Source organism: Lytechinus variegatus, chromosome 10 (genome assembly GCF_018143015.1).
Source record: "Lytechinus variegatus isolate NC3 chromosome 10, Lvar_3.0, whole genome shotgun sequence".
Taxonomy (NCBI): domain Eukaryota; kingdom Metazoa; phylum Echinodermata; class Echinoidea; order Temnopleuroida; family Toxopneustidae; genus Lytechinus; species Lytechinus variegatus.
The window spans coordinates 22,427,226-22,444,709 of NC_054749.1; the positions used below are offsets into that span (position 1 = coordinate 22,427,226).

General features: G+C 35.7%; 1 protein-coding gene across 1 annotated transcript in view; it reads left to right on the forward strand.

The window, feature by feature from the left end:
- The window catches only part of LOC121423104 (protein CLEC16A-like), a 101,714-nt gene extending 84,785 nt beyond the window's left edge, over positions 1–16,929 (forward strand). The window contains exons 22-23 of the mRNA XM_041618394.1: positions 1,230–1,401; positions 16,765–16,929. Coding sequence (XP_041474328.1) covers positions 1,230–1,401; positions 16,765–16,816 — 224 coding nt within the window. The 3' untranslated portion in view covers positions 16,817–16,929. The remainder of the gene's footprint in view (positions 1–1,229; positions 1,402–16,764) is intronic.
- The last annotated feature ends 555 nt before the right edge of the window (positions 16,930–17,484 follow it).

Consider the following 17,484-nt stretch of genomic DNA (forward strand, 5'->3'; position numbering starts at 1 on the left):
TCCCGGGCTCTTTAGCATAAAAGTTACTATCATGGTAACTTTGCCATCGTATCTATTTTGGTATCACTAATCAATAGCCGATCAAAACCAATGATTCCATAATGCAAGTTACCATTAGATGGCAATATTACCATAATAGTAACTTTTATGCAACAGGTCCCAGAGTATAATTTCAATTAAAGTCCATTTGCTAATTGCTTTTTTTTAACAATAATGTTTGAAAAGCTCTTTTCTGGTTATTTCTGGACAATAGATAGCTAGTCTGTCAGGATGGACACTCTTTATCACTTCATTTGGGTTAAAAGCATAGATACGGCCCTGTGAGATGAATAAGATATAATTGATCTAAAAATAAACGCACGTATGTGTTAATAATAATAATAATAATAGCGGCATATTTACCCAGGGTAGCCACTTCAGTTCCGAAAACTGTTCTCCCAGCGGGCCCTGCTATTATTACCCCGGCTTTAGCACGGCTACCTTGATCGGGCACTCGAGCATTCGAGGAATTTCTTTCTACCGGGTACCCATTCACCTCACCTGGGTCGAGTGCAGCACAATGTGGACAAATTTCTTGCTGAAGGAAATTACGCCATGGCTGTTGTGTTCCTTTGTACCATTTTGTCTTGCACTTCAATAGGAACTCGTTTTAAATCTTGACAGCCAATGACATCCTTATTCTTAACAGGTTTCCACATGAAAAATGTGTGCGTGACTTTGAATGTGTTTGAACATTTCACATTCAAACAACCTATCACCATCGATAATACAGTGTCAAAGAGTTGTTAGCATTCATTTTCATTACAGAACTTGAATTGATAAACATTTAGTTTTAGATTCAATAAAGCACCTTATTTTAATACCCAATAGGGTATAAAACTCAATGTCTCATTCTATGACATCTCTGTCATTTCCTTTTAAATTGAGCCCTCTGCAAAGTGGTTTTGGGATATTCTATATAATATATATAATTATTACTACCATTATTATTAAAGCCATGTTGGTTTTCTTGAAAAAAAATCAGTGTTAACATGAATTCACTCTCTAGACTGTGTCTGAATCAGATGAGCTCGGACCTGGCAAAAACAATTGCTTTCATGAATTCAGATATAGTCTGCCCTCTTTGTAAGAGCAGAGAGGAAATTGTCCAGGTTATCATCATAGTAGCAGTGAGCGATGTAATATGTTGATTATTTAATCATCTCATGTGCTTTATTCTTGTTTACCAGGTCGTCAGAAGGCTCGTCAGGCTCAGATGGCATGTCTTGCCGAGCTTCTTGAGATACCAGTCAGCCACCACACCGGCCTGTATGGATCCTCCTCGGCCATCTCACATCACCCCGGTATGGCTATTGCTGTGTCCAGCTCCAAGGGAGGATCTAGTAGCCCAAGCACCGCAAGGTAGGACAACCTCAGATTTTTATGTCTGTTCTATACATATCCCTGGTGGGTTTTTCATAAAGCTGTTCGTAAGATATGAATGACTTTACGAACGACGGGTGATCCTTTCTTGTGCTATGTAATTGAGTTATGACCTAAGAACATGTTCCAGTCGTGCGTAAAGTCGTTCGTAACTTTACGAACAGCTTTATGAAACACCCACCTGATCAGTTGTGAAGGAAGCATCCGATTGATGGATATGTGGTAGTATGGGTCCTACGTGCATGGTCCGACCAATGCGGTGATGCGTTGTGTACCACATGCAACTGAAATTTAATTCTAACTCTAAGTTACACTTTACACTTAGCTTAACCCATGGCCTGATGGTGTTTAACAACTACAACCTGTCTTAAAGGTTAAGTGCACACCATTTTAACTATTCTTTTTTTAAGGTATGTCTTGTAGTAGGTCCCCGATTACCAGACCTGCAGGTCTCGGGTTTGTAGCCAGTGTGCCATAACATTGACAACCCTCACCCTTTTTAGCTTTACCGTTTTCACCATTTCTTATTGTTGGCTTGTAGTAGGTCTCTGAGTAGTAGACCTGTAGATCAAGGGGTTTGTAGCAAGAGTATCACAAAAATTTAATGAAAAATAAAAATGAGAAATAAAAGTATATGTATTATTACACATTACTGTGCAGTGGAAACTTTATGGTAGCTTTCAATATGGTCTTCATGGAAAAGGAATATATCACAATTTGCCTTTAGGGTCCTTGTATATTTATTATTATTATTGTATATTTATAGGGCCTATATATAGTGATTTGTCCTTGTTTGCTTCTTTTTCATCCAGCTCATTTTAGTGTTTTCTTTCTTCTTGTTAATACAAGGTTATAGCGATCAAAATCCTATCAATAACCCCTACTGACCACTTTCTTTTGGATAAGAAATCTATTATGGTTTTTGATAGGATACTCTAAAGAGTAGTCCATCATTTCACCACTAATGCTACTTATTTACTCATTAAAGTCCACTTTATTTGTGTTTCTTAAATCATCCTTTCTTTCCTTTCACTTTATGGTATATTTAATCTGTTGTTCTCGATTGAATCCTCAAGGCTACTTTTCCTAGCATTTACTAAACACAGTTAATTTCATGAGAAAATTCTTGTCATTTCAGTAATTGCTCTCAAACATAAAGCCATCCGTGATTCACATGAAACTTATCTCAAAACCTACATCATTTATATCAGATCAAGATATTTATGCAATTTGTGTGATGATTCTTTGATGTTTCATTTGTTAGGATTTCTTCCCACTTTGTGAGCAAAGGAGACTAATTCAATCTTTTCAATTTTTATAAACTGCTAGGGTTTTTTACAGTTATGCTGCTCAAGGCGACAATATCCACTTATCCAACATTTTTTACATTAATGTGCTGGTATGTTTGCTGCTTTTATTGCTTCCTGTACCCCCACATAAATGCCCATAAATTACAAGATATTTGTTCAGGTCTCAAAATAGCTGTTTTTGTCTTGCCTGCATAGCAGAACAAGACTATTGGCGCTGGTTTTCCGATGGCGACGGCGGCGTCTTCAACATTGATATCTTAACCAAGGTTAAGTTTTTGAAAGGTCATCATAACTTAGAAAGTATGTGGACCTAGTTCATGAATCTTGTGGGGTGTTGCGAGAAACTTGCGATCAATTGCAAGTCAATTTTTGGTCCCTAAATCAATCATATGCTTTGCAGTTAATTGCAAATTAGTGATTGATTGTTTATCTGCTCCTTGAAACAAGAAGTTTAATCTGATTAGCTACAGTTAACGTTGATCTATCTGTTGTAAAATTGCAACAGAATATTTGCATTGATCGCAGATATTTTCTTGCAACACCCCCTTGGACATACGGGTAATCAAGTATTACTGAACATCTTGCCCGAGATTCAGGTTACATTCTGACCAAGATCAAAGGTCATTTTAGGGTCAATGAACTTAGACCACGTTTTGGGGAATCAATATCGAAATCTTAACCAAGGTTAAGTTTTTGGAATGACACCATAACTTAGACTTTGCACGGACCTAGTTAATGAAACTTGGACATAAGGGTAATGAAGTACTACTGAACATCCTCCTGGAGTTTCGGGTGACATGACCAAGGTCAAAGGTCATTTAGAGTCATTGAACTTTGGCCATGTTGGGGGTATAAGTGGAATTGTCATAACTTTTAAAGTTTATGGATCTAGTTCATGAAACTTGGACATAAGAACAATCAAGAATCCTGGGAATACTGTACAAGTTTCAGGTCACATGACAAAGGTCAAAGGTTATTCAAGGTCAATGAGCTTTGGTCGTGTTAGGGGTATTTGTTGAATCAGCATTATAACTTAAAAAGTTTATGGATATAGGTCATAAAACATAGACATACATGTAAGGATAATCAAGTATGAATGATTTTTTGCACACGTCTTAGGTCACATGATTATGGTCAAAGGTCATTTTGGGTCAATAGACATAGTATTTTATTATTATATGAATGTTTTTTGTGAATGATTATTCAATAGCTGTTTTCATAGTCAGCGCCGCCAGAGGCGTCCACTTGTTAGCTCATTCGGACCGAAGGGCAAGATGAGCTTATTTTTATTTATATTCACTCTTGTCATCAGAAGTAAGTTTGCAGTTTATAATGGAAACCCACCTGTGACCTTGGAGAAATTCCTGCTGCAGTTGTAATTCTGAGAAGTAACTTGCAGATATTTTCTTCTTGGGAAATAAGACAAGTAACTTGTTTTCACACACACACATGAAATTCCTGGTAGTTTATTTTCTGATCCAGAAGAATTCCCAGTCAGAAAATGCATGTTTTTCTGCGTTCGAATGGATATGAAAGTGGCTGTTTTGATGGGATAAATTCAAGCTCTGCCTATGTTACTTTTACAAAAATGTAGATATGAAAGTATTGGAAAGAGCAGGTACTGAGAAGGTTCTCATTTTCATCAGAGCCAGACAACGTCCAAAAAAATGTAAAAAGAATTTCAGGATTTGATAAACTGGTTTCATGAAGTCACTTTCGCTCAACCTGGATAGGTATTGACCTATCTTACTTCTTTGGAAAGTGATATGAATTATTAAAAACAGCTGAAAGGGAATTGGTCATCGGAGTGAAAGCTGAAAATATCAAAGATTCATGGATTGATATGAAGGGTGTAGGTGATTCTCCATCAGTCCAAGTTTGCCCAGTCTTGAAAGTCTAGCCTTTTGTTAATCCAACTTTACCTTACTTTACCCTACACTCTAAATTTCAAGGAGGGGAAATGAGTCCTGTGTCCCATAACACAAAGGTTAGTGATTAAATGAAATGGCTTATCAAGATCATCATTGCATGCACATTTTGCACTGACTATAGATCAATCAAAATTGCTCTTTCAAAATTGCTAACCTTTGTGTTTGAGGGTCCTGGGGCCCTGTTTCATAAAGAATTTGCAACTGTTGTAATTTTGCCATTATGGCAACTATTAACACGGTAACCTTGATTCTGATTGGCTGCTGAGCCCTGTTACCATAGTAGTTGCCATTATGGAAAAGTTACAACAGTTGCAAGTCATTGGATTTATTCTGAATTCTAAATTTTTAGTCTCAAAAGATTCAAATTCAAATCTTTCAGCTTTAACTTCAACTCTCAGAATATTCAATTTCTTATCTTGCAGCTTTGAATAAATCCAAATCTAAATCTAATATTTGACTGGTCACTATTAACAGCAGATCTTGGTTTATTCAAAATCCTTGTGCTGAAGTTAGAGTGTAGTTTGTTCCATACGCATGTGGACATCAATCCACAGAATTCGGCCATCTGTATTACTTCACATCAAGATAGACTTTGAGATTCAATTTCCATCAGCCCAAGTGAGAGAGTTTTTGCTTGAATGTAGAACTAATCCCAGGGTAACAGAGCATGTACTTTTTGCTCCTTGTTTAATTAGCATATGATTGAATGGTACCCTGAATAAATGATCTCAAGCCAAAATCATAGTGTCTCTTTTAATACCTTCCAAACTAGGTGGATAATTCACCAAATTGTGTGCCGTTTTGTAAATAACATCCTAAGTTGATTCAAGATTGCAAACCAGAGCTGAATCCTTCAAAATAGTCTGTTGATTGCATTGGGGTGATTTCAACCTAGATAATTTGCTGGATCGGAAATGATGTGATGATTTGATAGCTTGAGCTGATGGAGATTGGCCTAGTGTAGTTGGTTAGGGAAATTCCCCTTTGAAGAATTGCCATGGATGGCTTGGACAGCAAAGCCATCAGTCATCTATGATTCATGGCTTATACTTGGAATTCATGCCATCTTAAACAAGCAAAATAGGTGAAGTAGAAGGTGTTGGATGGTCAAGTGAAAATGAACAGCTGAATCTCTCACTATCGACTCTTTACCTGATTCATTAGAAAGATGTCCTGAAAGGACAAGTCCACCCCAACAAAAAAACTGATTTGAATAGAAAGAGAAAAACCAACAAGCATAAAAATAAAATTTTCATCAAAATCAGATGTAAAACAAGAAAGTTATATTTTAAAGTTTCGCTTAATTTCTCAAAACAGTTGTATGCACATCCTGTTTGGTATGCAAATGAGGGGACCGATGACATCACCAACTCGCTATTTTTGTCATGTGAAAAAAATTTCATTCCTCCCTGAACAAGTGCAATTCCATTATTGTAACATTTTGTGGTTCCAGCAAGGTGTTCCTAATTGTCAAATTTGTAAAAATTGAAATATTATATAATTCAAACAATAAAAAACAAAAGAAATAGTGAGTGAGTGACATCGACTTTCTCATTTTTATATCACTGAGTTGAGCATAGAACTGTTATGTGAAAAATAAGCGAAACTTTAAAATGTCATAACTTTCTTATTTTACATCTGATTTTGATGAAGCTTTCAGCGTTATTCATGTTTGATTTTTTTAAATATTTATTCAAATCAACTTTTTCGGGGGTGGACCTGACCTTTAAAATCTTTTGTTTCCATGATCATATTCACATCATTATTGTATTTAGAGAAACAGTGAAATATTGAATATGAACAGTGAGATGAGTCATGCCATATTTAAAAATGAATGGCTATTTTGAAATAAGGTCATATCACATCAAATTGAAGGTAAAATTCAATAATTACTTAGATTGAAATTAGTGGAAACCTAGGAGGTGACTTTTCTAATTAAATGGTCTGTAACACGTTCCCCTCTTATATTACACACAAATGTTAAAGGGTTGCTCTTGAGTGTCGTGTGATACTTTTAGTTAATTAACTTGTTCGTAATTACTTAATTTACTAGTTTACATAGTCATTGTATAAAAAAAACCTGTACATTCAAACAAAAACAATATTTTTTCAACGATTCAAGGATTATTTTGCTCTTATACAACATTTGTGCTCATCATTATAAACATTTAATATCAACATCATTTGAATTCATTTATCCATCCATTTCTTTTCCTACAGGTGTATTTCCTTTTCAGTAATGATATCCTTTGACCTCCATTCATTCCTTCCATGTCCTCCTGTGTTGTGCACACTATTTCGGCATTATAAATATCTTTTTTTTTCTGTGTCATATTACAAGACTCATTTGCTGCCAACATCCTTGCTCCTTGTTATATCCACATCACCAAACAACCCTCCCATCTCCTTGATACACTTCTCTTCTCAACTAGTTTTGTTCCAGACCCAACATTTAGCGTACATGTTGAATTTGTTCTTGGTCAAATCCCGTATTTCAAAACCACTGGGACTCATCCTAATAGGTATACATGATCAGAATATATTTAAACTTACATTCTTCATGAGTATGATCTGTTAGGATAAAAACTGAAAAGCGATCACCAGAAGGATTGATATCTAAAGCAAAGATTTTTTTTTCATTGTCCATTCATTATCATAGGCCTATAATCAGAGACTAGTTTTGCACGCTTCTAACAAGAAAGAAAAAGAAATCCAATCACCATGAACCATGAATTTTTTTTCAATATGTGGAATTTATTTCACAGGTAAATGCTGTATAACTAGGGAACTGCTCAAATATGACTCAAACTTAAAACATTTCAAAAGCCTTTAGCTTTTTTAATCGTTTGTTCTCTCTTATTTTCTGGTTTGATGATTATTATTACTTATTCCAGCTTGATCTTGGTTTGTGTCAAAATGAAATAAAAGTCTATCTGGGATTTCAGTATGAAAGGGTTGGTACTTGCATTTTTTCATGGTGTGTGTGTGTGTTTCTCTCTCTCTCTCCTGAGGCTTGTAATGTCATCCATATTGAAGATGCTCAGGTGAGGCGGTTTCTCGGAAATGTAATCATACTAGTCTCCAGGAACAGAATCTTGTTAATTTTTTTATTTTTATTATTACAAAAGAAATCATGCTACATGCATGGTATGTCTAATTTCTAACACCCCCCCCCCTTCAGTTAAAGGGGCCATTTTCCAAATCCAAAATAGGTACCCTTTAGGTAAGAGACTAGTAAACTTAATTTATTCCACTCTGAAAGGGTGCCAATACTATTCTTATCATTATTTTATTTGTTATTTCATGGACAAACAAATACAGAGAGACAATTGTCCATTATTGATAAAACACACCAACACCAATATGCCATGACACTTGGAGATTAACATGGGTGTCACAGACTTGCCAACCAGTATGTTTTTGGCATATTTAAAAAAACATTTTTGTAAAAAAAATAGTAATTATTACCTTTTTTTTACAAAATCGCAATTTATTGAGAAAAATAATCTTAACATGTCTCTATTTCCTAAAACTTACACAAATATGGTTATTAGATCTATGTAATTTCAGGTACCTTGTTTTTTTTTTTCAATCATTTTGTTAAAACCAGGGTGAGATATACACATGTTTAAATTTTTTTTTTTCATCTGCAAGTGCAGTGCGCATTTTAGCTTGCGTGCAGCTTCAGTGCCACGATGAGCGAGTGCGCCATGCATTTTATTATGAAATACACTTCTTTTTATCACAGAATACGATTTTTCATTCCCAGAGGTTGGCAGGTCTGGCATCACTCTCCAAAGGGATGCATTCAAAAGTGTCCAGAGACAGGCATCTATCCAACATGGAGGCTGTTCTCACTACGATCCTCAAACTAGTTTACTGGAAACTAGTTTAGTGGAAACTAGTTTAACGCTTAGTGAGAACGGTCAAAGCGGTCTTGGAAGCGATCTTCCAAACCGGTTTGGAAAACCAACTCACGATGTAGTTTTCAAGATCGCTTTGCCTCGTTAAACTGGTTTTAGCGTAAGTGAGGACACAACCGTTCTTCGGGAAGCGATCTTCGCACATTTTGAGCGCGCTACTCCACACGACAGGTGTAGAATGCCTATGCTGCTGTTTCGAATTTCGCGCGAAACGTGTCACCCCACTGAGAGCGTTTCCATAGCAACAAGAGCGCTTTACGTGAAGTGATTGTGAAAACCACTTTCATGTGATCAAGTGGGAACGCTAGCAAAGCGATTTTCCAAAGTGGTTTCCTGAATCCGTTTCCAGTAAACTAGTTTTAGAAAGGGTAATGAGAACGGCCTCATGAATGCCTCAGTAGGTGCTTTCAAACCGCCTCGATCGCAAGAATCCCTCTTAAATTACGAGAACTTTTTAGGCTAAAAAATACCCATTGATCATTCCTGCATTCACACCGCCCCGAAACATATACTTCGGGATTAGTTCCTGAAGTTATGAGCATGCGCAGTATGGTCTGATAAGCAGGCAAGGCACGAGATTCAAAATCACTAGCCCAGCAGCCACCCACGGTGCCCACGCCCAACTACACGCTGGGCTAGAAGTTCCCGTAAATTGCTTTCACATTGCCAAAATACCTGCGACCTTGGAAAAATCCCCACGAAAGTTCTCGTAATTTTGCCAAGTACAAACTGTTTAGCGGGTATTTTCTTTCGGGGAAATTACGCGTAATTTGCTTTCACATCACCAAAATACCTGGTATTTTCTGATCGGGGTAAATTTCCCGATCAGAGAATACCTGGAACTGACAAACTTTGAGGCGGTCTGAAACCACCTAATAAATACATATTACACCACCCACCAATATAACACAGCCCAGCCTTCTCCAACGCATTCCCATTCACACTTACAAACAAGTAGCAATACCAAATCCATGCGTGGAAAAGTACATCAAAAATATCAGAAGCATCTTTATAGCAGTACATTAAGAGACAAGGTTCCCAGCCCATCAGGGAAAAATATTTTACTTTTTCCAGTCAGGGAAAAATCAGGGAATTTGATGAAAAATACCTCAAATCAGGGAAAACTGCCTCAAATGGGGGAAAAATCAGGGAATTTTGATCGGCCCAAAAGTCAGAAGCATGGTAGTCAGTCAGACTCTGTTATATATGAAAACAATATTCCTTGAATAACTGGTTATGGTGTTGTTTTTTTTAGTGTAGCTTCTTTACTGTACTGCAGTAAAGTTTTTATACTGAAAATACATATGACTGCAACAACTGAGAAAACATGCAAAACTTGGAAAAAAATGGGGTTAAATAGTTATCAGGGAATTTTCAAACTTCATCAGGGAAAAATCAGGGAATTTTGTTTTGTTGATAAGCTGGGAACCCTCAGAGATAACCAAACCGAAAAAGATGACACAATAAATATATCTTGCTAACCAACCACTAATGCTTGTAACATACCCACACATACCATCATCACCACCTTCACTACCACCATCATTGCCATAATGTATGTTAGTGGAAATCAAGAGCATGAGAGGGAGGGGCATCCCTCACCAAAATGGATGCCTTTAATATCGGTGTCTAGAGACCTCCAAGGCATCCACATGAAAGGATGCCATAATGTCAGATTGTCTAGAGGCCATTAAGGATTCACTAGTCCTCAAGGAAAGCCATGATTATCAAAGTGTCTCTGAAGATTACTATCCCATCAATCTTGAGCAGAAGCTCTCGGCTTTTCCAGGAATTGGATGCTTGACCTATTTCAAATTCTTGACATGGGAAATGACACTCTTTAAAAGCAGTCTGCATACCTTCCTCAGTCGTCCTATTAATATTGCCTATCAATATTAGACAAGCCTCGCCATGGATACTTGCGATATTCCAAGGAGTAGCTTGATTGGCAACCGGTGTATTAAAAACATTCATTTTTTTATTCAAGTTGTATCTCGTTTTCTCATCTATGTGATTGATGCATTCTGAGACACATTATCAGACATTTTCAGTCACAGTTCCTGTCTCTTTATATTATGAAGTTCATGAAGACATTAGATGATAATGTGAAAAATAAACTGCTTATTATTATATTCATTCTTTCTTATAATCTGAGTTCCATGATGTTTATGATGAAACACTCTATAACTGTGTCATTCTTTCTCTGTGCTCTACCCTGGAACTCCTGCGTGACATTAATCCATGTCTATGTATCTGATCAATATCTAATGTCTTGCTCCCTTTCTTTTGTTCCTTGACTATTCATCCCACTTGAAGTAAAAACCTAGTACATCCCTGTTTTGCCTCCCAGGGTCCAAGGCACAGACAAATTTATACTGTTTCTATGAAATTCAACTGAGTGTGGTCCTTGTAGGCCCCTGTTCACCCAGAAAATGCCTATTTAAAGGACAAGTCCAACCCAACAAAAAGTTGATTTGAATAAAAAGAGAAAAATCCAACAAGCACAACACTGAAAATTTCATTGAAATCGAATGTAAAAATTATGACACCTTAATGTTTCACTTAATTTTCACAAAACAGTTAAATGCACATTCTGGTCAGTATGCAAATGAGGAGACTGATGATGTTATCCACTCACTATTTATTTTATATTTTATTATATGAAAAGTGAAATATTCCAATTTCCTCTTTGCCAAGTGAAACAAAGATTAATTCCTCCCTGAACATGTGGAATTAGCATTGTTTAATATTATATTGTTCCGTCAAGTTGGTCCTTATTGTCAAATCTGTAAAAAATGAAATATTGTATAATTCAAACAATAAAAACAAAAGAAATAGTGAGGGACAACATCGACTGTCTCACTTGCATGACACTGAGTTGTGCATATCACTGTTTTGTGAAAAATAAGCGAAACTTTAAAATGCCATAACTTTCTTATTTTACATCCCATTTTGATGAAATTTTCAGCGTTATGCTAGTTTGATTTTTCTGTATTTATTCAAATCTACATTTTTTCTGGGATGGACTTGACCGTTAATATCAGAATAGATGTAGATGTAGAACTTTTCCCACCATCATGTTAATAGACTTTTCAATGTGGGGGCCTCTATTGAGGCAACTTTCTACAATCACTTCCTGGTTAGTTCTCAGGTGTTAAGCAACCATGCAATATGTACAATTCATTTAACTTATTTTGTCACTAAAAGCTGCTTGATATTACAAGTTTGTAATCCTATTAAAATAAAAATTGGTCCCTTGGCCTCATATATTTGTTCTTTGCCATATACTTCTTTTACTACCTGTAAGAAAAAAGTGGGATTTGGATTTATGAGCCAAATTTCACTTAAGCGGTTTTGAATCCGTGGTTGGAAACTGCATTTTCTTGCTTTAATTATGCTTTATTTCAGCAAGTAGTATATCAAGTCCTATTATTTGTGTTTCGTAAATGTCTTGGTAAATATACGTTACTACTCTTGTTTCACATGCATAATTTATTGATTTAAAGTAATAAAAGAACATACTGAAAATGTTTGTCTAGATAAGCTTGTAAAAAAAGTCATCTAAGCAATAGCCAAACAAAAGATTAACACACAATCCCTCCCCTCCCCACCCCCTCTGTTCTCGCTCTCTCTTTCTTTCTCATTGTAACATTAATTGCATTGTAGTACATTATTCATGTATACGTGTACCTAAATCTGGGGTTCATATCAAAACTCCTTGTTATGCTTAGAGCAGAACCGGCAGGGTTGAGAACTCAGCGGGCTCACCTGGATTTCTGGGAAGCGTCTTTTGAAAAGGAAAGGTTTACTAAAAACTTTGTCTGGTAGCTTGCGCTACTTCCCCCAAGGTAACTCGTACATTTTTAATGGACCTGTGAGAAATGGGATTTTTCCGCAGTGTCAACATTTTGAACTTGAAAAGGCGTTGTTTGGATGAAAGGATTTGTTGTATTCCACTTCTCTACCCCATCTTATGATTTAACAGAAATTCACACCTAATTTTCATCTAAGTACTGTTAATATTTTTCCTGTTTGTATTGCCATTGTATTGGCATAATATGGTGTTGTATATCTATATGTCTTCCTATCAGGCTTTCATTCTCTTTTATATGGATATTAGGTATATCTACATTGATTTAGATTGTGAGGACATAAAGTACATATGAAATTAATTTCCTTCAAAGTCAAACAAATTCTGCAAAGATAAATGATCCATTCGTTGGCTTTTCGTCTTCTTCTGCCGTATGGTTCCTTCTATCTTTTTCCTTTGTTGTTGCTGTCATGAAAGAGTTCTGTAAAAAAAATATATCTTAACGTAATCTTAGGAGTTTTTTTTGATAATGAGATATTAAGTGCACTTCACTCTTTGGAAATATGATTTAGTTTACAAAGAAGCAACTAATATTTGTTTTCCAGAAATTCCACTAGAATAATTTCCATGTTGCATTTATTGGATATATTCTCCTTTTTTTAATCCTTATCGAAGCTTGTATTTTATCCTACGTTTTCAAGAATTCTGAATTACGAGAAGCACTTTCTTTCTCGACATTTATGATTAAGAATCATTCTAATCTCCTGAATGATAGAAAAATCCTTTTCATCTCCACAAGCCCAAGTGAATATAAGATCATGAATCGTTCAATATTTCGCAGCCTAATCTGGTTTTCGTTGCCACTGAGATTACTCCAAATCAGAGGATCTGCTTTCCTCTTTAGCAAATCAATAGTCACATCTTGCGACAAATTCTAGGAAATGTAGCAGAGATATGCATCGACTTCAATTCATTTGTGGTATGTCTTAAGAGCCGAAATCAAGATCATCCTTTTCCGTATGATTGCATTGATTTCAATATGGGTACCAATTGGAGGCTCGCTTGTTTGATTTGTGAAATTTGCACAGGGGATGAAGAGGAGAGATGGCGGGGGATGGAGGGATTGAGTGCTATGCAGCTATCGCAGACAAGTTCCAGGAAATCCGAGGCATGGGATTGGCGATGGATGGGAGTCGTGGAGAGCCGATTTGGGACAAAAAGGATGGAGAATTTTTGTTTGAAGTTCATGGTATAAGTTAAAGAAGAGAGTTTGTTCTTGAGAGGGGAATTCTTAGAATCACGCAAAGTATAGGATGAACTTAAACCTGTGCAGCTGGCCGGCTCAAGTGCAAGGGAAATGGGATGTATGAAGAAAAAATGCGAAAAGGAACCATCACCCTCGAGAAGAGAATATGTGGGAGGAGAAAAAATATGCAAAGACATTAATATCAAGAGATTTCATGCAGTCTCATTTGCCACAAATGGCAATATGATCTTTGCCTTTCTTGTTTAATCTACCTAAGACTTGAGAATGAATTAAGATTTTATTATTTCATTATGTTTTAAGTAACAATTTAGGAACCTGAACTTGTTCTTCCTATCTTTTCACTCTCATCCCCCAATCTCTTTATTCTCTCTCTCTTTTCTCCCCCCCCCCCCTGTTTTTATCCCCTTCCCCTATTCAGCCCATTGTATCTCTCTCTCTTTCTTTCATTTCCTCTCTCTTTGTCTTCCATTTGTGTTAATCAATTTTTGTTTGTGAGAAATTTCATTCAGTTGCAATGCCTTTTGTAATGAATATGGATTATTGAAACAGGGAATAATGAAACTATAATTTATGGCCCTCTTTGTTTTACCTTATCTATTCTTCTGCCATTGTATAAGGCACACTAGAGTTCTTCAACTTAATATCCAATCTTGTTTATTTGACAGTGAATCTAGAGTAGTAATATCATCTTCAATCACTTCTATGCATGAGATAATGTCAGAACGTGTCTTTATTTTTTGTAGACCTGGGAATTTCTTGGAAATTGTTCCTTTGTTATACTCATTAGGTTTTGAATTTTCCATCGTTTGTGCTTGAAGGAAAAGATTGAAAATCTATGCTGTTTCAGATTGATGCTTTCCTGGAAAGAGAATATCCCAGTGACTTGTTTTTGCTTCATTTTCAAACGTTTTTTACTAACAGTTTTTGTTTCGTAATAAAAAATTTAAGCATTGAAATATGATATGCTTTCTTTTCTGCTTTTGAAGAAGATATCAAAGTGCGTTTTTTCTTCTCCATTTTTATTGTGTTTTTCTTGGTTTTTGTTTTTGTTTTTTTGCATAAGTGACTGACAGTATAACCTTATCAGTGGTAAGATATAATGTGAGTACATCTACGAAAAAAAATGTAATAAACCTGATTTCTTTTTCTCATGAAGATAGATAATTCTTGATATTTCATATAGAGATATATGTTTTCACATCGCTCATGAATGTAATAAAACTTGTATTCAAATTTAGTGAAGGTTTCTTTTATGGTATTTACATGACCAAATTCAGATGAATATAGCTTGTATAATTTTGGCAACTAAATAGTTTGTTTATTTATGATGTCATGCATTCTTCTTTCTTGTATTATATCCGAAGGAAGGAGTGGGGTAAAAAATAAGACATGCTGAGAACATTCTGCCCTAAACTATTGCTAGATGTAAATAAAAAATATTATTCTTGATTGGTTTGTTGATTTATTTTTAAGAACTTCATTCTTATGATACATTACGCCTGTGAAGCATAGACTCAGAGTTAAGATAAATGAAAAAAGTTTGAGGCAAAGCGATGGATTGCAAATGGATTCTTGGAAAGCTGTAACATGTTCCATCGCTTCATCACGTTCGTCCTTGCGCTCCATCTATAGATTATTTATGGTGCAGGAATGCTAAATTGATTGCCCAATCGTTGCCAGGGCGAAATCAATTTACAGAATCGGCTCTTCGGCAGTTCCTGGAAATCGATCCAGGGAAAGGAATTATAGAAACAAAAGCAGAGCAAAGATTGCAAATTCTTGCTATACTGTTTCGTTTTATATTTGATTGATATGTACTATCCAGAGATATTGAAATGCGATTCGGTGAATTCGAGGAAACTTTTATTTTGGCTGGGTGTGAAGATAAATCGCACAGAATTTTTATTCATTTTGTCTGATAGAAATAGATGTAGGCATATGAAAAATAATTGCCAGGAATATTGTTTTGTGATTGCTTAAAGTGCATGTATTGATTTGATATTTTGCATCTCACCAGGAAAATAAGCACAAATGATATTTCAAGTTTGGTTCTTCATTTATTGTTTGCAATCTATAAAGACTATTATACCTTTTCTCTCTTTCTTTGTTATCACAAGCTCTCCTCCTCCTCATTTCTTTATTCCTTTTCTTTTATGATGTAATTGCACTTTTTTTATATCTGAATATGGTTTTGGGTATACATTTGATCTTTCAGAGTAGTTGTCTATTGTTGATTGATTTCTTTTGGAAAATTTAATTGATGAGTCAAATCAAAGCTTAGTACCCTCATTTGTTGAGAGCAAGAGAAAAAAGGTTAGATTGGCAATGCTAATACTTTATATGGCTTGTTAGTATTGCTATACCATACATGACAATCTTTCTTGCTATCCCCTCATTTCTCATAATGGTTCTGGACCAGTTTATTGTTAAAAATTGTTAAAAATCGACATTGCATTCAGTTGAGCTTTCTCATTATCTTGCATTTTTGGAAGTCATTGCATCACTATCAGCATGCATAATTTATGTGCATGAAACATAATGTTTGCACACCCAGCATTGTGTTGATGTATAATCACAAAGTGGGCATAAAAAGCATAGAGAACAAATACTATTCTTTGTCACTGAATTAAATGCAGTCTATCACATATTTAGATGAAAAAAAATACATGTCTCTTTGTAATTGTTTCAAAATGATGTATGTGTGATGGAAAGCTATGTATCAAAATCGTTTATATTTTTCCTGAACTTTTTCCATTTTAATCATTCCTTTCAAATGATTTTATATCAAACATAAAATCAGGTGAATTATCAGTGATGCGATAGTTTAAAGAATTGATTTAATCCTTAAATCAGTTTTTGTCTTTGCAGTAGAATTTTTGCTGATTATCTTTCAATTGATGTAGCTTTATATTTTATAATAGAAATTTGAAAGTGGGCAATAATTTATTGCATGTGTTAATAGTTATAGTAAGAGAAATTTATACAGATTTGTGCTTGTTCTTATCGCTTTTATGTGTGAATTTTTGTGAAATGCATTGCCTGTTTTTTTGTTGTTGAAAACTTCATTTGCAGTGCTTGATGTTGATTTTTTATTCCACAGACACTTATTAGGACAGGTGTATGAAACATATAGACAACTTGGTAAAAAGTAAGTAGAAGGTGCATTGGTGCTACATTGTTATCCAACCCACCTCACCACTTTCTTTGGGTGTGTTTATGCTTCCATTGCAGGGACAGAATCAGCGTTTTCAAACGTCGATTCAAAACGCTGATCGTAAACGTGATTCTGGGAGTGCTGTTTATGCTTACTTTTCAGAGGCAAAATCACGATCTCCAGCTGGCTTCGTAGGAAAGCGAGGTCAAACTGGGCGCGCCGTTTTTCGAAAGTTTTTTTTCCGAGTGTTGTTATTACGTGGAGATAACATGGAGCAATGCGACTGTATTTGCCTACGGATTTTCATCTCACCGGAAGCATGTACCAAATGACGTCATTTAAACACGTTTACGATCGTGGTTCTGTTTATACTTCCCCAGAAAGCCTGATTCTGGTCAAACGACGTTTACAAACGCACCTTTTTGTGAGTTTATGATCGGCGTTTTGAAACAGCGTTTAAATGAATGTAAGCATGGACGCAACCGTGTTTTGGACTAATCACGTTTGGAAACGCTGATTCTGGCCGGAAAAGTGGAAGCATAAACACGGCCTTTGTGAACCACCCATGAGAATGCATCACCATACATACCAGTGTATTGTTTCATTCACTCTATCCTAATCTTATCTTGGTACTGGCTTCATATTAAAATCAACATTAATTATCTC